This window comes from Talpa occidentalis, unplaced genomic scaffold (assembly GCF_014898055.3).
Source record: "Talpa occidentalis isolate TD23 unplaced genomic scaffold, MPIMG_talOcc4v2.1, whole genome shotgun sequence".
Classification (NCBI taxonomy): Eukaryota; Metazoa; Chordata; class Mammalia; order Eulipotyphla; family Talpidae; genus Talpa; species Talpa occidentalis.
Window position 1 is genome coordinate 145,696,178 of NW_026555331.1, and position 23,414 is coordinate 145,719,591.

Consider the following 23,414-nt stretch of genomic DNA (forward strand, 5'->3'; position numbering starts at 1 on the left):
ACTTTCCTAATACCAAGAATTGCCAGTTAATTGTATTGCCATATTTCATTGTTTCTGAAGTTGCAGGTATATCTTATAAGTGATGGATATATTTGATAGGACGGTGTTTCTTCTCCAAAAGCTGTTTATTGAATCCTTGGATGCATCTTGCATTTGTGAAAAGTATTAAGGCTCTCTGCCCTTTCTCCTATAATAGAACATGATGATTTGGACGTATTTTGTTGCCAAGAGCCCCAGTTTGGTTTGATCTTCAATTAGCATCTGTTCCCATCTTTCCACAGTAGCAGCTGCCAGATATATAATATCTTCCATCTTGGAGGAAACTGCAATTATTTATTAGTAAGCTTGTCTTGCTGAGAATCTGGTGACTGTTACAACTCTTTTCTCTCTTGGTTTCTTAATAACTCTGTGGACTAAGTATTCATTTAACAACTTGTTTTCTGTCTAAAATCCTAATTTATCAATGGAAACAGTACTAGAGAACTGGAATAAATTGAGCAAACTATCATATACCTAGTATGTGTAATGCAGGCACAAAAAGGGGGGGGGAACAAAGATGGGTGAAATAGTATGTATATGCTGTTGCCAGAGGGGCTTTACTTCAGAATGTGTATTTTTTATTAAATACCTCTAGGGGAAAATAACTGTACCAACCCATTTGAAACTATGTGCCTTTCCAGTTGAGCAGCTGTAGGAGGGTGAAGGGGAGTGGATCTCTTTGAAAAAATGAGCTTTCAGTTAATAATCAAGATCCTGTGCTTTACCCAAAAGAGTAAACTTTGCTGTCATTAAAAATTATCTTCCAGCTTGCTTGTGGTTATATGACTAGATTAGAACTCTTATATATGACCTAGATTAGAACTCCTAAACTAGACTCATAGAAACTTTATGTAGCATTACTCTCTAGTGGTAGGGTTTTCCTCCTTGAAAAATACTCTAGGAAATCATGGGAAGATAAAATGAGAAAAGAATCACTAACTTTGCCTCCTTACTTATGTGTTGCCACCTAAAAGAAATTCCATACTGTTTTTTGTTGTTGGTCAGCATTGAGTTACAGCTACAGGAACTAGGCCCTGTCGTTCGTAGTGGTGTCTACTCTCATCTCGAAGCTTTTGTGCCATGCAATAAAGAAACACTGGTAAAACGTCTAAAGAAGTTACATCTCAATGTTCAGGTAAGAGGACGAACAATAATATCTGCATCTGTAAGCAGATTGGTTTTCATTTGGAGCATTTGCATATTAATTGCTTTATATTGTAGTCATAGTATCTGTACTTAATAGCCATGGGAAGTTATTAAAGTTATGTTGGGTTCCCTAAAAGAAGAAATTACTTTTTCCATAAATGAGTATGAAAATGAGATATAGTATTTTCTAATGCACAGATTTTTTTAAGCTGGAGGGAAAAAAACTAATTTAGTGACATATGTGTGCAAAATTTACATGTCCATCAATTCTAAAGCAAATGAACCAAACCAGGAATTTATATCCTATGCTGAGGAATGGGATGGGGGCCTAGGATGTCAAAGAGAGAAAGTATCTCTCACATGGTCAGGGGGCGATGATTTCATATGACAAAACTCTACTTTTAGATGTTTGCCCTTCCTTAAGGTAGGTTTCTCTGATAGAAAGGTTGTTTCTTAAGTCAGGAGAAAGACAAAGACCAGATGTTCTCACTCATTGTGGAATATATATAGAGAAAACAAAACAACTGACAGAACTAAACCAAACCAACCCTAGAAATGTAACTGTAGAATTGAGGCTTCTAGGAACGAAGGTGGGTGGGTTGAGGGGGCCCAATAGCCTGAAGTAAAGGATTATGGGTGCTTTGGTGGTGGGGGTGGTGTGATGATATACGTCTGAGGAGGCGTGACCTGATTTTCCTAAATCACATACAGGGTTGCAAACCAATGTTACTTCAATAAAGAAAAAATATCCAATCCAAATTCTTGGGAGAGAAAATCTGATTATACATTCTTGGAGCAACCTATAATTTCCTGGCCAATGGGTGGGAGTCACACAGATAATAAGACCCATCACAGGCCACATGAATGGGGAAATGACAGAAATAGAAACCAATAAAAATTAGAACTAGAAGTAGGAGCAAATGTTTTCAAATTATAAAATATTTTCTAAGAAACATTTCAGGTGATATATAAAGGTATTTAATATCCCCGTTGGCCATTGAAAAAAGGATATTTATCTTTGATTTTCTTTATATATTTTATTGCAAACATTTGTATCCCTGAACATTATATTGTTTGGTTTTAATTGCATTTTGAGCTTCATGTAAATGGAGCCATGTGGTCTGTTTTCTTTTGCATCTTCCTTGTTTACATTGTGCACCTTAGACTTAACTGTCCTCTCTCTTTTTTTTTAAAGATTTATTTATTTATACAAGAACCGGGGTACAGGCAATATATGCAGGAGGGTGAGAGTATTCACCAGGGACAGAATGGGGAACAGAACAGGCAGATCTGCTGAAATACACTGCCGAGGGGAGCAGTGGGCGAGACAGGAGAGGTCTGTCACGCCATGTGGGTATCGCCACGGCTGGTGGGGATCAAACTGGCACTGCAGAGGCTTCGGACAGTTTCATGGCGGTGCGCTTAACTGCCTGTGCCACCAGGGAGGACCCTAGACTTACCTGTCTTTACATTGTTGGAAACTCCATTCATTTAGCTGCTGTGTGTAACAGTTCCATTGTATGAGCAAAACCCAGTTAATTTATTCATTTTACTGTTGATGGATACAGGTTGTTTCCAGGGAGATAGTCTCAGTTACATGATTCTTAAAAAGTTATCACACAGAAACCATGATCCTGGATGTTCACATTTTTTTAATGGAACTTAATAGCAGTGTCATCATATGTGCAATGATACTTATCAACTGTCATGCATGAGCTAGGTTAAAATGCTTACTAGTAATAATACCTGTGTTCTGTTTATTAATAAAATATTTTTTTTTTTTTAGATTTATTTTATTTTATTATTTATTCATACAAGCACTGGGTATAGTCAGAAGCGTGGGAGGGTGAGAGAATTCACCAGAGCCAGAGCGGGGAGCAGAGCAGGCAGAAAGATCGAAGCACACTGCTGAGGGGAGCAGCGGGCGGCAGGAGAGGTCTGTGCGCCATGTGGGACCCTCCTCCGGTGGCCGGGGAGCAGCCGGGGATTGAACCGGCGCCGCAGAGGCTGCGGGCAGCTTCACAACCCAGCGCTCAACCGCTGCGCCACCGGGGAGGCCCCTAATAAAATGTTTTAATATGTAAAACATACCTGCCAAATCATAGTGCATTTCTAAAAATACTCTCCTTACCAAAAATAGCATTGAAACAGTTGTATCAGTGATGAAAAGCATAGTTTTATAATATTTTCCACTTCTGACAGTAATAAAAACCGTGTTTTAAATAGTTATGGGCCTCCCCTGGTGGTGCAGCAGTTGAGCGCTGGGATGTGAAGCTGCCCACAGCGTCTGCAGTGCCGGTTCAATCCCCGGCCACCAGCGAGGGTCCCACATGGCGCGCAGACCTCTCCTGCCCACCCGCTGCTCCCCTCAGCAGTGTATTTCGTCAAGTCTGCCTGTTCTGTTCCCTGCTCTGTCTCTGGTGAATTCTCTCACCCTCCCGCGCTTCTGACTACCCAGTGCTTGTATAAATAAATAAATAAATAAATCTTTTTTTTTTTTTTTTAATAGAGGCATGTTTTATTTATTTATTTGTTTGTTCGTTTGTTTCGTTTATACGTGCACTGGGTACAGTCAGAAGCGCGGGAGGGTGAGAGAATTCACCAGAGCCAGAGCAGGGAGCAGAGCAGGCAGAAGGACCGAAGTACACTGCTGAGGGGAGCAGCGGGTGGCAGGAGAGGTCTGCGCACCATGTGGGACCCTCCTCTGGTGGCCGGGGAGCAGCCGGGAATCGAACCGGCTGGGAATCGAACCGGCCGGGAATCGAACCGGCCGGGAATCGAACCGTCGCTGCAGAGGCTGCAGGCAGCTTTGCAACCCAGCGCTCAACCGCTGCGCCACCGGGGAGGCCCTAAATAAATCTTTTTAAATAAATAGTTATGCAAAATAGTTACTTGCAAGTTGAAAACAGTAAATTGATTAATTAAAGCTGTCAGATACAAACCTGTTTGCTTTCCTTTTTTGCTCTGAATTCATATGGATAAGATTCTGTTTCCTCTTTCACTTTGACCTTTACCTTGCATTGTTATTTGTAGCATAAGTCACAATTATTAATAATAAACAAGAGGACAGGATGTCAACATCCAGTTGGTTGTCACTCAAGCCAAATTTATGTGTCCCAGTGTTCCAAAACATACTCTCTTATGGTTCTGGTTCCCCATCCTAATGGAGATTAACCCATGGCAGTCTACACACTATAGATATCTTCTGTATTTAATCATTTATGTTATTAAATTTTCCATACAATTGATTGTCCACACATGGGGCATATGTCAGAAGGTACTGGAACACTTAATAATTATGCTGCGGCAATAGACAAAAAATCTGGCACCCCTCTTGACTAATTAAGAAGTATGATTATCCTAATTTTGTATGTAGCATGAATTATGAAAAGTCTGTGGTCATAGAAACAACTGTATTTAAGTACATTAAGTATATTTCAAATCTGTAATCAGCATCTAAAACAAATTTCGGGCCTCCCCGGTGGCGCAGCGGTTGAGCGCTGGCTTGCGAAGCTGCCCACGGCCTCTGCGGCGCTGGTTCGATCCCTGCCTGCTCCCCGGCCACTGGAGGAGGGTTCCACATGGCACGCAGACCTCTCCTGCCGCCCGCTGCTCCCCTCAGCAGTGTACTTCGGTCATTCTGCCTGCTCTGCTCCCCGCTCTGGCTCTGGTGAATTCTCTCACCCTCCCGCGCTTCTGACTATACCCAGTGCACTTATAAACAAACATACAAACAAACAAACAAATAAATAAATAAAACATGCCTCTATTTAAAAAAAAAATAAAATAAAACAAATTTCATCTTTTGATTTGTTATTTGAAAAATAAGTTTTGTAAAAATATTTGAAAAACTTGTATTTTTTTTCCATCAGGACGATCGTTTAAGAGAACCTCTGCAAAAGCTGAAACTGGCTGTTAGCAACGTCATGCCTGAACAGCTGTTTAAATACCAGGAAGACTGCCAGGCTCGCAGTCAAGCTAAGTGTGCCAAGTGCGTCCCTCTTCTGTTGGGGCTTCCTCTCTTGAGAAACACTTGTAGCTGTTAGGTATTAGTCTTAAGTGGACTTCCATCACCAAGCAGAACATGCCCCACTGAATTGGTATAATTCAGTATTTTCTAAATGACAGTCACTTCTCATTCAATTAATTTGGGGTCAGAAGAAAAGGTCTGTTGATTTAGTATATGTGGATGTGTTCAAGGCAAGAGCCAGCCCTGGCCATACTGTTCACATTTTGATCAGTTTGACTAAACTGAGATTGTTCATAAATACGTTGTGAACTAAAAGATTAGTGTTCATGACTCATGTTATAGTTTGAAGGATTTATTTACCAAACTGCTTTATAACACATTTCAAATTCAGAGAACTATGTAGAAAGATAGATTTCCTCTTTACCCTCTCATTTGAGTTCACATTCCATTCACTTAGGTAATTGAACAAGTGTCTATGGATTATATTATAGGTAATGTTGGTTTAAAGCTCTGCTTCATAACGGGTTTTTTATTTCTAGGTTGCAAACAGATGAAGAACGAGAAAAAAATGGATCCGAGGAAGATGATGATGAAAAGCCTGGGAAACGTGTCATAGGACCAAGAAAGAAATTCCACTGGGATGACACCATTAGGTAAAATTTAACAAAAGTCTTCACTTTTAACCAAATAGATCATGCGAAAGTAAGATTCTTATAAAAAGAATCTTTGGTAAATGGTAGATTAGATTGGAAGCAAACGAAAATTAGTACATAGGAAAAATTTATTCAAGAGAAAGTTTTGTCCTAATATCCTTGGAGTACAATCAATCATATTTTCAAATACCATTTTTCATAAGCTAATCTTCTAGTTATTGAATAAATTATACGGGTCACAGAAGGTGAAGTACTTGATACACTTTTGTAATCAGTCATGTTCCTACCAGTCTTTTGTACCCCTGGCAGGGGGTATAGGGACTCTCCCTTTCAGTACTAGGTGCCTAGACTAAAGGTGTCAAAGGAAATTGTTTCATATTGGGGACTCACCTGTAGTGCTATGAATGATGTATTAAAAATTATCTCGTCATCTTCTGAATCCTTCCCATAATATACTTTATTATTGCTGTCAGATTTATGTGCTTTAACAACCTTAATTTTCTATAATTGTGCAGTCAGATGTATATATAAATATGTATTTTTAATCTGTTTAGAACTTTGTTATGTAACCTTGTTGAAATCAAATTGGGATGCTATGAGTTAGAGCCAAATAAAAGCCAGTCTGCTGAGGATTATCTTAAATCTTTTATGGAGACAGAGGTGAAACCATTGTGGCCTAAGGGCTGGATGCAGGCAAGGTAAGAAACACGACATCCTAGATTTTATTTTACTTATGTTGCTGTTATTAAAGATGTGTGTATATGCACATGATACTCATTTTGCTAAGATTCTAATGTGTTTGAGATTGTACAAGTTATCGCAAATGATCTCTGCTTTGAAAGCTTCAAGCACTTAAAAGACAAAACAGCGATTTTTTTTTTTTTTTTAATTTCACCGACCACTTTTTTTTTTTGCACTGGAATTTGCTAACAGAAAAAGTGGGCAAGGAGGGGGAGATAGTTTATGGACTTTGGAAAGGGAACACCATATATTTATATCATGAAAATAAGAAACTGAATACAAGGTTTAGAGCCTAAGAAAAAGGTTCTATTGAAAATGGACACTGTAAAGTGATATCTCACAAAGAAGAGTAGCCCTGTTTAAAGTTTAGAATTAAATGAAGAATGTTAATAAACTTGGCTATCTCAACCTGTCATCTTATTGTGTTCAATCTTAAGTCATCACAAAAAGTGTGTTGCTCTCTTAAAAGATATTTAAATAAATGGAGATGATATAAAATTTCCCATAAAAGTAGATTATTGAATTTACTGTTCATTACAACTTTTACTTGGTAAATAAAATAACCTATTGAAAAATCAAATGATGAAGTGATTATCGTGTTATCTGCTATGAAAAAATAATTGTGCCTTTTTAATTCTTCCAGAATGCTTTTTAAGGAAAGCCGGAGTGTACATAATCATCTTACTTCTGCTCCGTGAGTAAACGCAGATTTCTTCACTGATTTTTTTATTCACATTATGTTATTTGGTAAACAAAATTCTGGGTGAAATAGGAGTTAAACATATATTTAGACAATCTCCATTATATCACCACTTTTAAAAAAAGATCATTTTGTCTATTGACTGTTTAGACCATAGAACACATTTATCTATTTAAATAGTTCTCAGACTTGGGGGCCTCCCCTGGTGGCACAGTGGTTGAGCGCTGAGCTTCGAGGCTGCCCGCAGCCTCTGCAGCGCCGGTTCATTCCCTGGCCGCCGGCGAGGGTCCCACAAAAAAAAACAACAAAAAACCCAATAAATAGTTCTCAGACTAGTCTCCAAAACCTGAGTCTATCCATAAAGGAACACATTTTGGCCTGGCATCTTGTTGCAGGAGCCATGTGCACAAGAAGGCTCTGGTGGTTTCCTTTTCGCTGGGCCTCTGCCCTGCACAGTGTCCTTTGTCTTCCCCGCACAGTCACCTTCTACACAGGTAACCATAGTCTTGTGCTCTTCTCACCAATTCCACACACATGCCTGCCCTGCCTTACTTTGCAGAGTGTTTTATTCCACAAAATTAACATGCTCTTCATGTCCTTCCCTTTGTTCAAAATTGGATGTTTCCATAGTGATGTGATTATTAAAGAAAGGTCTCATCCTGGCAGGCAGTGGTAAAAAGGCAAGTTTGGGGGTGAATATTGGTTAACTACATAAAAGTTTTATTTTTACCTACAACTTAGGGCTAAGTTTAGAATTGTAGTATTAAAGGTTAATAAAATTTTGAAGTAGGGGCCTCCCTAATGGCGCAGGGGGTTAAGTCTTAGCACTTCAAAGCTATCTGGCAACCACTGCAGCACAAGTTCGATCCCCAGCCAGGGAGCTGACCCACATGGCACAGCAGACCTCTCCTACCTCAACCCCCACTCCCCTCGGCAGTGTATTTCAGTAGATGTGCCTGTTCTGGTCCCCACTCTGTCTCTGGTGAATCCTCTCACACTGCCCCCCTGCACTTCTATCCTACATCCCAGCTCTTGTATGCATAAATAAATAATATAAATCTTTAAAAATTATATATAAAAGTAGCAAATTTCTCAAAAGTTCATAGGAAGAAAACCTTGTTAGTATTCAGAAATATATTGAGTTAGTTGTGGTTTTCAGTTCTTGCTAGTGTTTTTTTGAGCATAAATTTGAGGTAGTTTGTTTTCATGTAATATAGGTTTACTTTGTTGTAGGTGGTTTAGTTATCTCTGGGAGCTAAGGGGGGAGGTGTGTGTGAGTGTGAATAACAATAGTATTTCTGTCCTTTAAATTTCATCTAGTTCAGGGCCTCCCCTGTGGCGCAGCGGGTTGAGCACCGCACTGTGAAGCTGTCCGCAGCCCCTGCAGCTCGGGTTTGATTCCCGGCCGGGCAGGGAGATTCCCACATGGTGCGGCAGACCTCTTCTGTCGCGCCTGCTGCTCCCCTCAGCAGTACTTTCGGTCTGTCCACCTTTTCTGCTCCCCATTCTCCTCTCAGCTTCCCGCACCTCTGGCCTATACCCCAGCTATTGTATAAATAAAAAATTTTTTTTAATCTTTATTAAAAAATAAATAAATTTCATCTAGTTCTCAAATCACATATGCTTCACAATTCAACTATAAGTAACTTGTCCTTTATTCTGAAGCAGAAGTTTTCTTCCTTGCTTAGTATTGTGGCTAACTTTGTATATTGTTTTGTACCAGAAAGTAGGAATCAATGGAAGAGTCGGGTCTGGAAGTCTTTTGTCCAGATGACCTTTACCAAAAGAATTTGAAATTTACTGTTGCCTTAATAAAGCTGTAGCTTGGCAGTTTTAATCAAGATACAGTTTAATTGATGACATTTTTCACTAGTAAAATAGAAATATTCAGACAATGTGAGGTATTTCAATAGATTGTGAACTCTTTAATTATTCAGCAAACATTTAAGTAGTTCCTCCTACTATGGAACCTGTGACCGTTTTTATCTCCAAAATTTTTCACACTTCTCGAAGATTCCAAGTTTCCACAGTATTTTTTCATGTCTTTTTGATGCTTTATTTGAATTTTTATATTTAAAATAATTTTCTTTAAAGAACAATAAATATTAAGCAGTGAAAAAAAAAAACTGAAGATGTAATATAATCCCGAATGCCTCTCTAGTGCTAGTCTAGGTCCTATGACCAACTGCATGTGAAAAGCTTGAAGAAATTAATTCCCAAAATGTAAATGAATAAAAAGCAAGCATTTCTTTATTATTGTTTTGTATAGTATATGATTTTATACATGTGTGACATTAACATAATAAAGAAATATGACAGAAAAAAATAATTTTCTTTTAAAACTTGAGATTTTAAGGCTAACATTTTAAATAAAACTCTTGGGATAAATTTAGTCCAAGAATTGGAATCTCCAAAGGCTAACATTTTAAATAAAAACTTGAGATTTTATTTTGTTTTTTAAATATTATCTTAAACTACTTGGCATGGTTTAATTTGAACTTGAAGTTTGCATTTACATTTAATTAAAAAAACTTGTTCTGCATTTCATATTTTACTAATGGTTTAGTCTTTCTACTAGTAAATTGAAATTGGGGGTAATGTTGTAGCTGTTCATATATAAACTGAAGACTTAAACATAATTCCTTCCTTCAAAGAGCTTTCCAAGTAGCAAAAAAAATTATTTACCCTGTAAGATTATATAATTTCCTCATAAATGATCTAAATACTATTGAAACGGCCTTCTATTTAATCTTTTGTCTTAGGGCAAAGAAAAAGGTGATTCCTGCACCTAAACCCAAAGTGAAGGTAAGAATTGAACGGAGTCATAATTGTCACAATTGGTAAATGATGAAATGCATTTTTCGTGTAAAAAGTTCCTGTATTGTTTGTCATAGATCTGTTTTGGTACTGCTATACTTTTAAGTAAACATGAGTTTACAACCTGGAAATACAGCACATATGAGGAAGTAAGTTTCTGTGAGTGAGAGTCAGCAGAAGCAACCAGCAAAGTTAGATTTATTTAATTTAGAGCATAAAAAGTTGAACTAAAATATTTTTAATATTTAAATTAGAAGAGTGGTTTAAAAATTATATAAAAGTGAATGAAACAATTGAAAGAGAGCCAAAAAATAATCTTTAGAAAGGAAACTATAATTATTTGAAATTAAAATTGTAATGAGGACCATACCCTATAGATTTTAGATTTTTCCCATCACTTTTACCTGTTTGACTAGGTGTTTCTTTGCTCGAGGTTATGGTCAGAAGGTCAATATTGTTATTTTGACTTTCTTAACTTGTAATGTTAGAGGTTCTTTGAATACAAAGTAAACAGTTCTCTTAGTTTTTTAGTAACCTACCTTGTCTTCTAATCCAAATAATATTGAGTCAATATTTTATTAAATTCTGTTGAGTTCATGTGCTTTGTTTTGACATGTGGCTCTGATTTTGCTAGAATATTAAACTTTTAGTCCCATCTAATAACGGGTTGGTTAAATTTTGATGTCTATTCAAACATGATTAATTTAGCAGAACTCAAATAATGAATGTGTTGGGATGGTATAGAGAAATTGCCCATCTTGGGCCTCCCTGGTGGAGCAGTGGGTTGAGCGCAGCACTGTGAAGCTGTCCACAGCCTCAGCAGTGCAGATTCGATTCCGGCCTGTTAGCCGGTGAGAATCCCACAGGGTGCAGCAGACCTCTCACGCCCACTGCTCCCCTCAGCAATGTTTTTCTGTCGTCTGCCTGTTCTGCTCCCTACTAGTCTGGTGAATCCTCTCACCCTCCCTTGCATATGGCCAGTACCCCTGCTCTTGTATAAAAATAAATAAATCTTTAAAAAAAGAGAGAGATATTACCCATCTTGTTTATTTCTCTGTGATTAAGTTAGTTTTCCTTTTTCCAAAATGAAAAAATAATGTTGCCAATTTGGTTTTGACTTACCCTGCTAAGTTACCTTTTTTTTAGTTATTGAAAAAAATCTCAGGGCCTCCCCGGTGGCGCAGCAGTTGAGCGCTGGGTTGCGAAGCTGCCCGCGGCCTCCGCGGCGCCGGTTTGATCCCCAGTTGCTCCCCGGCCACCAGAGGAGGGTCCCACATGGCGCGCAGACCTCTCCTGCCGCCCGCTGCTCCCCTCAGCAGTGTACCTCGGTCCTTCTGCCTGCTCTGCTCCCCGCTCTGGCTCTGGTGAATTCTCTCACTCTCCTGCGCTTCTGACTGTACCCAGTGTTTGTATGAATAAATAAATAAATCTTTAAAAAAAAAAAATCTCAAATACCTTTTTTTTTAGTTAGTAAAAAATCCTTATAGTAGAAGTACACACAATACAAAAAAATAAAGAGAAAAGTTAAAGTATCCAGGCATTTCTGCTTACTCAGAGAAAAATGTTCTTAACTTTCTGGTATGCAGCCTCCTTCCCTTCTTCCGGATCTCTGTCCCTGGCCCCCTCTGTCTATCCATTTGTCCAGCCAATAAATTTGCAATTTATTCAGATTGAATTACTATTTACATAATGTAAGTTACTATTTACATAAATTATTACTATAATTGAATTACTATTTACATAAATGCCATAATTTGCTTTTTTGATTCAAAAATACATCCTGAACAAATTTCTCTGACTCTAAATCTATCCAGTTCTCTCTTGGGTGGATTTGTTATTTATGTAAATAAAAATACTATTATTAAAAAATGGTACTTAAAGCAGCAGGTTTATGTTGCTATCGCTGTCGGTATTACCCACCTTTTGTGTCTGTACTTTTTACAGTGATGAAATTTTCACTAGTCATATAATTGGATGACATGTCAAAACAAATGTGTCTCATCTGCATTTGCCCATTCATCTTAGTGGGCAACTTTGATCTTATGTGGTTCCCTCACAGACTTCTGAGAGCCAGTGAGGTTCGCAAGTAGCCTTTTAGAGTAGAAGCTTTGAACAAGGAAGGTAGAATATAACAGTAGTCTTAACAGCTTATTTATTACTATAATACCTTAAAAGGTGACCATAAAGATTTTTCCTCTCCGTTCTTTTCCCACGGTCACTATGTAACATAAGACATTGAATTTGGGTTTATTTGGGTTGGTTTGTTTTGAAGAAACTTTTTGAAATAATATTGATGTAATAATTCTTTTTTTAACCTTAGAAATGAAACAGATCACATACTCCATATTTTCCTTTTAGAGAAAAGTTACTTTTCAGTTCCTTTGCTCTTTGAATATTTTAAGCTGTGTGCTCTAATTTTATCTCTTCCTTAAATTTTAAGGATATTAACTTTTTTTTTGGGAAACAGACAATATTCTCTTAAGTGTTAAGAATTTTAGTTCCTAACGCCCTTGTTTTTTTTAGTATAGTGCCTTCCTTTTAGTGGACAGTAAATATATGTTAAATGAATCTACAAATTACTTCTGTTTCTGGGAAGCAGAGGGAGGAGGAAGCCAAATGGACTATGGTGGAGGTGGGTGGGTGTGGTGGGTGTGATTTGGCAGCATAATATTTAAAAATGAATTATTGTATCTTTAGCTAAGTTTGTCTCAAAAAAGTAAGTACAAAACTTCTGCCATAATGACTAGAAGCCATACTTTACATTTGCTTACATTGAATCATCTGCCAGCTTGAGTACCAGTTTCTCCATGTACTGGCAATGGGTGGCTGCAGGATAGGACACACAAAGAGGCAGAAAGGTAAGAAAGCAGAAAGAAGGTTGGGTAGATTCTTAAGACAGAAGCAAACTTTCTCTTAGGTATAAGGAGACTGAAGAGAAAACTGTCTCTGAACAGATGAATTTGCAATAGGATCAAAATCTGACACAGGTGTGCAGAGGGTTGGGGCATCAGCAGTGTATTGATAGTACGTGAATGTTCCTTTAGTGTGCTCTCAAGCCGTCTTCTTAAAATGACTTCCTAAGGTGTGATCACCATGCATGATCGATACTTTGTTAGGAGGGCAGTTCAGTCAAGAGCTCTGCTCTCTCAAAAATGATTGTGGTTTTGCAGTCTCTTAAGATTTCCAGTAAATTTCAGTCATCAAGAGAGTTTCTTAGTCCTTTAAAAACGTTTTTTAAATTTTTTTCTTTATTAATCATTTATTTTCTTTCCAATGTAATGCTGTTTGTGCCAGGACTGTAGTCCAAAAAAGGACCAGAAAACTCCGGCATCCATAGTGGCTTCCGTTGGGGGTCCTTCCACAAGCTCCAGCACGTCAGCTGTGGCTTCCACCAGTTCGAGCTCTACGCCAGCCCAGGAGACCATCTGCCTCGATGACTCACCTGACGAAGACCTTTCTTTCCATCCGCCTGCGCTGGAGCTCGTGTCTGAAGCTTTAGCTGTGATCAACAATGGGAACAAGGGCCCTCCAGCTGGCTCCAGGATAAACATGCCAACAGCAAAACCTCGTCCAGGACTAAGAGAAGAAAAATTAGCAAGTATCATGAGTAAGCTGCCATTGGCTACTCCTAAAAAACTAGATTCTACTCAGACTGCACATTCATCAAGTCTTATTGCTGGTCATACAGGGCCAGTACCAAAGAAACCCCAAGATTTAGCTCATACTGGCATTTCTTCAGGCCTTATTGCTGGTTCTTCAATTCAGAACCCAAAAGTTTCCTTAGAACCTTTGCCAGCCAGGCTACTTCAACAAGGACTACAGAGGTCAAGCCAGATTCACGCTTCTTCCTCTGCACAGACCCATGTCTCCTCTTCTTCCCAAGCCCAAGTTGCTGCCTCCTCTCACGCCCTGGGAACATCAGAGGCTCAAGATGCTTCTTCATTAACACAAGTAACAAAGGTGCACCAGCATTCAGCTGTCCAACAAAACTATGTGTCTCCATTACAAGCAACCATTAGTAAATCACAGACCAACCCAGTGGTGAAATTAAGTAATAATCCCCAACTTTCCTGTTCATCCCCACTTATTAAGACTTCAGATAAGCCACTCATGTACCGCCTTCCTTTATCCACTCCCTCACCTGGAAATGGTTCTCAAGGGTCCCACCCCCTGGTTTCTAGGACAGCACCCAGCACCACTACCTCCAGTAACTATTTAGCCAAGGCTATGGTGTCACAAATCTCCACGCAGGGTTTCAAATCTCCCTTCTCAATGACTGCAACCCCCAAACTTGCCGCGTCTCCAAAACCTGCCACATCTCCTAAACCCCTGCCCTCATCTAAGCCTTCAGCCTCACCCAAGCCCTCTCTGTCAGCTAAGCCTTCAGTATCAACTAAACTTATTTCTAAATCGGCCCCAACTCCCAAGCCTACTGTGTCCCCCAGCTCTTCCAGCCCAAATGCACTAGTAGCCCAGAGTAGCCACTCCAGCAGTAACAGCACAGGCCACAAGCAACCCAGTGGGATAAATGTCAGCAGACAGTCTCCCACCTTGAATTTATTACCCTCCAGTCGCACTTCAGGCCTTCCGTCTACAAAAAATCTTCAGGCCCCTTCAAAGCTAACAAACTCATCATCCACTGGAACTGTTGGGAAGAATAGCTTGAGTGGAATTGCAATGAATGTACCTGCCAGCAGAGGTAGCAACCTTAACTCAAGCGGAGCAAGTAGGACTAGTCTGTCTGGGGGAACAGGAAGTGGAACACAGGGTGCTACTAAGCCGTTGTCTACTCCACATCGACCATCCTCTGCCTCAGGGTCTTCAGTGGTGACAGCCAGTGTGCAGGTATGTATGTCACAAACGTTCATGTGTTAAACTGTAAGATTGTGCCGTTTTTCTTGTGAGTCGATTTAATCAACTCAGTGCAATAGGTGGGTTGTTTGTAACAGGCCTGTGTTGTTTGTGAACACTCCTGATGGTGACATCATAGCCCTCGGGACCCCTGGGGGCAGGGTTTTTGTTGCCATGTGGGTCTGTTTTAAATACCACATGTGTGCTTTCAAAATTTTTAAAAAGCACAACTAATATGCATATTTAAAACTATATCTTAACAAAGTTCAGATCAAACTAGTGACTTCTGAGCTTCACTTCACCTGTCTCCTCTCTTCCCACCCTAGTCCCCTCTCTCCTGACAATTTTCTTATATTTTTTATTTAATCAAATTTATACATTCATGTTATTTCCCTTAACCGTTTGCTTTTTCAAATAAAATTTTTATTTTGCATGAATTTTGCACTTGTTCACACGTAATTCTTTGTCGAATTAGTGCGAGTCATCCTTTTATATCACAATCTCCCCATTTATGAGTTTTTAATTTAAATTTCTATCTCTCAGCCAGCAGGAGAACTTCACTCAAGGAATCTTTGCAAGAAAGATAACGTGAAAGATACTTTACTTTAGCTCTTGCACCTTTATCTGTGCTGTCACACCTGAATAGGTAGAGCCTGCTTGGGTCGCTGCCTTTCCAGGTTTTGCAAATACTGTTCCTCTGACCTTCCTTATTAATATTTATGTTTATCATAGATCAGTCTGAGGCCATTCTGGTTTGTTGTTCCCTTATATTTACTCTGACTCTCTGCTGAAATTCTAATAAGTTTTCTTTTTTCCTTGAAATTCAAGTGTTCCCCAGCCATGGCTAGGTTTGTCTAGTTTTCATTAATTTTATACCCAGAGCATGGTGCTATCTTTCAGTTAGGAATAGTATGTTGTTCTATTATGCATCTGGTTATTATTTCTGGCTCTTTTGGCCTAGGTTTTTGGGTGCTCTTATTACTGACATATTTCCTCTCTGGCTCCTATATCATCTTCTTTCATATTCATCATCGTTTTGCCACTTCTTTGTATTCTGAGACTTTCTCAGATTTGTCTCTCACAGTATTGATTTGGTTTCTTTAGCATTCTTCTTTTCTCTGAAATGGTTTTTACTTATTTCACAATATTTATGTTCACTGTAGACAAATTATTACTGTGTATCATAACCAGCTTTTTAAAAAATACATTTTATGATATGTTAGTGTTTATTTTCTTTGTCTATGAAAATATGACATTGATTTATGCAATTCTGTACAAGGAAATGCTCCTACTTTGCACTGCCTCCTGTTTCTCTCTCTCGTGGTGTTTGTCGGAGTTCCCTGCTGTTCAGTACACTCTTAGGTGTTGCTATTCAATATACACTCAAAATCCAAATCACCCCTCTGCTGTCACTGTAGACTTAGCTGATAAATTTATTTCAAAATTCTAATATAGAAATAAATTTTATGTAACTGGTACTGCCTTAATTGAAATCTAGAATTAGTGAATATTTTATCTATATAATTTTACTTTCATCAGAAGTAAGAAAATAAAAAAAATCAAGCTGATATTAAGAGTTAAATGTTAAAATTTAAGTTACAAGTAAGGACCAGGAGTTAGCCCACATTCCTGTTAATATTTTCTTAGTTAAAATGTTGGGTATTTTTGAAATCTGTAGTTTGATTATATTGAGAGAATTATAACAGAATGGCTGTCACCTGCCAGCCTTCTTTCTAGTGTCAGCTATTTTGAACTCTTAGCCATTTCTGTTTTTAATAAAAATGAATGGGAGACTCTTGATTTATCAATTTTTGTATTATCTTTTGTTTTCTCTTTATGAAAAATGAGGCTTTTAGCTCTATTAGACCTATCCCATTTTCTTAAAAATATGACAACTCTTGATTAAATTCCATGACTATGTAAATACTGTGTTTGTTGAGTAGTATCATAAACCAGTTTCATTTACTTATAATTTTTTTACTTTTTTCCTGGAGTTAAAATTTATTTTTCACTTGCTTTGTTTTCTTTGAATTTAGGTTAACTCTCCATCCTCTGTCATCTCCAGCATCTGTTGATTCTTTTTTTTTTTTTTTTTTTTTTCCTGGAAACCATCTTATATGATCATTTACATAGCCCCACGCACGCACGCACGCACACAATAACCACACACATCCCCTTTACTTGTTTTGTCAGCAAGAAACCTACATGGCAAAATCTGTGCTTCAAAAACATAACTGCTTCCTCCTGGTTTGGAGACCTCAGTGTTCATGCCTTCTTATCTGACCACTTTTGTTTGGTTTTACTGGTTTGATGGGAAAGAACAACAATAATTGAATAAAGTTTTTTTGCCTCTTGTTGAATCTAAGCTTTTCTTTAGCATCTCACTGAAATCTTATTAGCTACCTTGTGGCCCTTATTGCTCTCCAGCATTTCAATACTAACAGTTACTCTATCTCTGCCTACAAAATGTATCTCCTGTCTGAGAGGGACCATCAGCTGTGTGCTCATTTGCAGGGTGAAAATGACAGGTCCTTAGTTTAATGGAAGTTGAAATCCTTGGTTATTACCTTTACTGCTTTCTATTTGATAAACTTCTCACTTCTTTCTTGCCTTTCAAGTTATCGAATTTTTGTAAATCCTGTCTTTGCCACTTTATGATTTCCGAAGTAATTTATTCACTAAGCACATGTTTCTAAGGTGTTTAATATGTGCCAGGCACTCTTCTAGGTGCTGGGGAAATAAAGTGAACACCAAACTCAAGATCCTCCTCTCTTTCAGAACGTATAGTCTAGAAAGGAAAATAAGCAAAACATTAATTTTTAAAAATATTTTAAGGGCTAATAAAAAATGAAAACAGACTAATATGGGGGTGTTAACATAGCTAAGGAAGTCAGGGAAGACTGCTTGGAGGAGGCAGCATTTAAGCTGGCAATTAAATGAACAAGAGCCAACCATAAGAGGGAGTAAATAGTCTAGACAAGAGGGCTGGTCTGTGTGAGATAGGAAAGACCGTGGCATGAAGGCCTGTTCAGCTGGACTGGGCAGAGGTGATGGGTAGGTCATAGGGCCAGAGGTGAACCAGAACCATGAGGTGGAGGACCTTGTGGGCCATGATAAAGAACTTGATTCTGTGTGTAATGGGAAGCTGTTCGAGGATCTTTAGCCAGGGGAGTGGTATGGTCTGACTTGCATTTCAAAAGGTCATTCTGTATGTTTGGAGAGGGAACAGATGTACTCACCAAAATAAAGCTTGGTTTAAAAAAAATGCAGTGCTCACCACAGGAAGGGCAAGGTTCCCCTTCATATTTTCCTCTGAAATGAGATGTGAAGCTAGTGGAAACGATTTTGGATTATGGGGCATTATCCTGCTGCTTACCCACTTCATGTTAACAACTTGTGCTGTGTCTTCCAAGTAACATCAAGCGTGGGATACTCCACTTATGGAAGGTCTCTGCCCTCTAACAGGAGAAATGCCTGTGTAACATTTGGTTCATCTGGTATAATATTTTACTTTTATGAACAAATAAAGGTGGATATGGGGAGTTTCAAAGACTTTTCTTTATCAGCAATTTTTAATGTTACACAATAAAGGGCCTTACTTGGAGCGAGTTGGAGTGTGTGCCCTCTCTTACCCTGAGACTACAATAGAATTACGATTAAAAAGACGAAAACACTCTTGTTCATTTTTAAATCAATGTGGGATCCTTTCTATCCAAGATGCTTCAAAGTATTATTATTTCTAACTTAGTAATTCTTTCTGAATTACTTTCTGAATTTGTGTATCGAGATTGGCACAATAGAGGAAAGACGGGCAAATCCATAGACAGGTGTGAATATCAGGTGCTGACACTTTCTACTTAAATGCTGGGGGAAGCTATGGTTAAAAAAAAAAAAAATGAATGGTATATGGTTATATGCTGACTTGTGAGCTCATCTTGTCCTTCATTTTATGATGCTTGAAACCAGGAAAGAATGAGACTTGATGGTAGCAATGAACATAGTGGGGCGGGTGGGGGGGCCGGGGGGCGGGGGCTGAGAGATTGCTAAAGATAATGTGTTCAATTGCTAGGTCTGCAAGTTTCAGATATCCAGATGGAATTACTCACTTAAGATGAGAGGTTAAAACTATGCATATACGTTTGAGAGATGACAAATAAAGGAGATAGAAAAGGGGAGGCTATTGGAAAATGATGGGAAACCCCAGAACATTCTAGGGGAACATCCACCATTTTTTGCTTAGCAGTGACATGGACCATCAAGTGCATAGAGACATGTAATGCAGCATACATGTGTGGGGAAATCACATGTATTAACTAAGAAATAAGATAACCAGCACTTATTAATAGTAATGTTTACTGGTAGAAATGATCAACTCACAGAATAACTTGAAAACAGCTAACATTTATGATTGACTAAAATCTTCAAAGTAGTCCATTTTTCTTCACTAAATTTAGAGGTTTTTTGTTTTGTTTTTTTTTTACATTTTAAAAGGACAGGTTTATTAGAGAAAGGAAAAGGAAAAAGAGAAGCTCCTGCACAGTCATGGGCAAGCAGGAAGAACTGTAAAAGTTTTGTGTTGTGTTTTTTTTTTTTCCTGCCCTCCCTCCTGCCGGCCCTCCCTCTCTCCCAGAACTATAAAAGTTTTAACCAAAGAAATTTAGAGTTGGTAAAATAAGGCTACGAAAGAAAACTCATAGTTGCAGAAACTACAATCTGTGATGCTGGGGAAGTTTCATTGTAACCTTTGATCATTACATGTAGAAAAGAAAAATGTCAAAATGGGAAAAACTTAATTGCTGTATAGAAAGTAGTTTAAAGATATTGAATTATCTTGAACGGGAATGTTTAAGTAATTTCTCAATGAAAGCTCGTCAGTGTTAGCATATTTTTTGATGTATTTTTCACACATCAAAACATTGGCATCAAAGCTTGAGGGTGGGGTATGTCGAAACACTCTGTGATTTGCCTTTTACCATGGAGCATCTAAGTTCAGAAAAGTAGTGAAATGAAACCAGCTTTCAGGAGTTAAGGAAAGAAGAAATGAAGTGGCATTCAGTAAGTTTGACAATGAAAGGGACACAAATAACTCAGGTTGTTGCTAAGGAATACCAGCAGGCTTGTAAAAATAAACAAAGCGGTCTCTGTATATATATACAGAGAGGAAACCCAGAAAAGGTGCAGTACAAGTTGTTTGCCCCAGAAAGTTCTGCAGAGGTGGGATTTGTAGCAGAGTTCAGGTGGTTAACCTCTGAGAAAGAGTCAGGTAGGACTGATGATGAGGCATAACATCCAGATGGCCTCATCTCTCTCTGTGATAACCATGGAAATGAAGGATACTGAGTTAGGAGCTCTAGAAGCAGAATAGCCTGGAACAGCAACTGCAGGGATTGTGCCAGGAAAGATTATCAGACAAGTAGGAAGATTACCAAGCATTTTCAGAGGCCAAATTGAAACTGGAATTAATAACTAGTGGTTCAGATCTGGGGACTAGGAGCAAAAATGGAAAAGTAGGAATCTAAGGTAGAAATGAGTGGATTAAGAGTGAGTACATGTTGATATTGGCATTAAAATAACAGTATCTGGTGATAAATAGTTAAGTATAATCATATTTACAAAACCAACATTGATAGCTCTTTGAAATATATTTTTTTCTCAGTCAGTCTTCATTTCTGGCTCACAAAAGTTTCTGTTAGAGTAGATATAAGACACAGTATTGCACCCATGAGGATATTAAATAATTCAGGTTAAAGACTTGATTTCTTATGTATTTTGACCCCTGGTTTCTGCAGTCCACAGCAGGAGCATCATTATTGGCTAATGCCTCACCTCTGACTCTCATGACATCACCTTTGTCTGTAACAAATCAAAATGTGACTCCTTTTGGGATGCTGGGTGGCCTTGTTCCAGTGACCATGCCCTTCCAGTTTCCCTTGGAGCTACTTGGCTTTGGAGCGGACACAGCTGGAGTGACAACCACGTCGGGATCTACCTCAGCCGCTTTCCACCATAGCCTAACTCAGAGTAAGTGGGCTCTTCTCACAAAATGTATCTGATCGAGATTAGTCCAGTTGGAGTTAGTGAAGATGACAGAATTTTTTTTTAATCATTGCACTTTATTTCATCTATGTGTAAGTCCAACTGGATTCTGAGATCTCATTTACAGTTTTTAATAAGCCATCTATCTTTCTTTTAATGAAATTTTAATAGAAAACCAAGTGTGCTGGGTTATTTGCATACATAGGCATTTACAGATGCAATTTTTAAAAATTTATGTTAAGAAGGTCTTTGAAGTCAGGGTCTGTGCTTGCATTAGATAAACTTTGCATTTTTGATCTAAGAGCTCAAATCTTCATTTTAAGAAGTTACTAACAGGTGTGTTCTCCTCTCAGATTTACTAAAGGGTTTACAACCAGGAGCTCAGCATGCAGCAACGCTTTCCCACTCACCTCTGCCTACACACTTACAGCAAACGTTTCATGGTAAGAAAACTACTGATTTCTTCAGCTCTTTATTTATATAGAGTTATAATGTAGATTCTCAGTCTCTTCTGAAAATAATGTGAATGGAATGACAGAGGGTAGAAAGCAAATTTTCATGGCTGAATCCTCATTAACAACAAACTCCTTTTAAGAAAAGGGCATCAGTAAATGAGATCTTTCGTCATATGTAAAGAGCTGCATTTTGAATGTGTTACATGTTCATGATCACAAAGAAAGGCCCATGGAACTGTATAAAATTCATGTCTAGCATTTATAATAGTTGATTAAAAATGTAAGTGCCAGATAGTCTTGTGACTACTGACATATATTAGCAAATTTAATCCTTACAAGAAGCCTGTGAGTGAGGTAACAGCCTCCATTTTACACATCTGGAAACTGAGAAGTAAGCGCTTACCCAGGGTGATGCACTAGTGTTATATCTGAGAAACAAGCCCAGGAAGTCTGACTCCATAGCTTGTGTTCTTTTTTTTTTTTTAAGATTTATTTATTTATGCATATAAGAACTGGGGTACAAGCCAGAGGTGTGGGGGATGAGAGGATTCACCAGAGACAGTGGGGAACAGAACAAGCAGATTGAAATCTACTGCTGAGGGGAGCAGTGGGTGAGACAGGAGAGGTCTGCTGCTCCATGTGAGTATCTCCCTGGCTGGCTGGGGATTGAACTCGTGCTACAGTGGCTACGGACAACCTCATAGGTTGCGTCTTAACCCTGTGCACCACCAGGGAGGCCCCATAGCTTGTATTCTTAACCATTAAACTTCTCTGCCACTTAGTGGTGTTAATATGGTCCAAACTGTAGACATTATACTGACAGTCCAACTAGATCTCTCTGAAATTAGATCGTGGACTCTGAACACAACACCTTGACCTCCAGCTTCTTGCTCCTATCCACAGCTGACATCAGTAGACAGCTGATAGTGTAGTGAAGGCGAAGGCCATTTTCTGGATCTTTGAGCAGAAGTAACTATAGAGCTGCCCTCTTAGCTTGACTGGTGCCTTGCTGTTCTTTTTGGCCGCTGCATTTAAAATGATCTTTGGACACATTTACGGCTGACCACAATGTGAAAACGGAGCTATGTAGCAATCTCCAGGCAACAGGCTGTAATTAACGGTCTAAAAGACCTAAGCGGTGAGCTGCCTGAGGTTTGCCCCTTGAGAGAATGGATATAATACCAAAGTTGTATAAATGGGAGACATAAAGTGGGTACCGATGGGGCCTCCCTGGTGGCACAAGGGTTTAGGTCTCAGCACCATGAACCTATTAACAGCCATTGCAGCACAAGTTTATACCCAGCCAGGGAGCTGACCCACAAGGCACAGCAGACCTCTCCTGTCTCGCCTGCTGCTCCCCTCAGCAGTGTATTTCAGTAGACCGCCTGTTCTGCTCCCCACTCTGTCTCTGGTGAATCCTCTCACCCCCCACACCTCTGGCCTGTACCCCAGCTCTTATATGCATAAATAAATAAATCTTTAAAAAAAAAATGTGGGCACCTAGGTCAGCTATCCTGATCTTCCTGAACTCCCGGATTAGGTTTTAATGCTTAAGGAGGATTGCCCTGTAACTGAAGCAGTTCCACCCTTCGTTTTGGCAACGGTGTGATGTGGTGATACAGCTTCTGGCCAAGGCTTCTGGGGCAGATGAACCGTGCAGAATTAGATAAACAGGATTCTCATTTAACATGACCCTAGTTTTCCAACTTTTATATGAATAATCTTGCTGTCTGGGAAGCACCAGTGTCCTGGAGGGAGAAAGAACATATGACTCTCAGTATTTTCCGAGTAATTGAAATGAAAAAGCTCACACCTTTTTATTTTAAAAGCATTTTAAAATATAAAACTCAAAATTTGAGTCAAGCTTGGAAGTCTGAATTCCAGCACTGCTATTTTGCGCAGTCTCTTAACTTCTTTCGCCATCACTTCTCTTGCTTAGAAACTGGACAAGATGATTTTAATAGGCTTCTTATGAGTATTTAATAAAAATTTTTTTAGCATGGTAA

The 23,414-nt window shown here is 38.8% G+C and overlaps 1 protein-coding gene across 1 annotated transcript in view; it reads left to right on the forward strand.

The window, feature by feature from the left end:
• UBN2 (ubinuclein 2) overlaps window positions 1-23,414 on the forward strand; it is a 71,965-nt gene that overhangs the window by 40,388 nt on the left and 8,163 nt on the right. Inside the window, 9 exon segments of the mRNA XM_037514279.2 lie at window positions 1,045-1,174; window positions 5,058-5,176; window positions 5,695-5,808; window positions 6,363-6,506; window positions 7,193-7,243; window positions 10,012-10,054; window positions 13,361-14,911; window positions 20,707-20,938; window positions 21,307-21,396. Of these exon segments, the coding sequence (XP_037370176.1) occupies window positions 1,045-1,174; window positions 5,058-5,176; window positions 5,695-5,808; window positions 6,363-6,506; window positions 7,193-7,243; window positions 10,012-10,054; window positions 13,361-14,911; window positions 20,707-20,938; window positions 21,307-21,396 (2,474 nt within the window).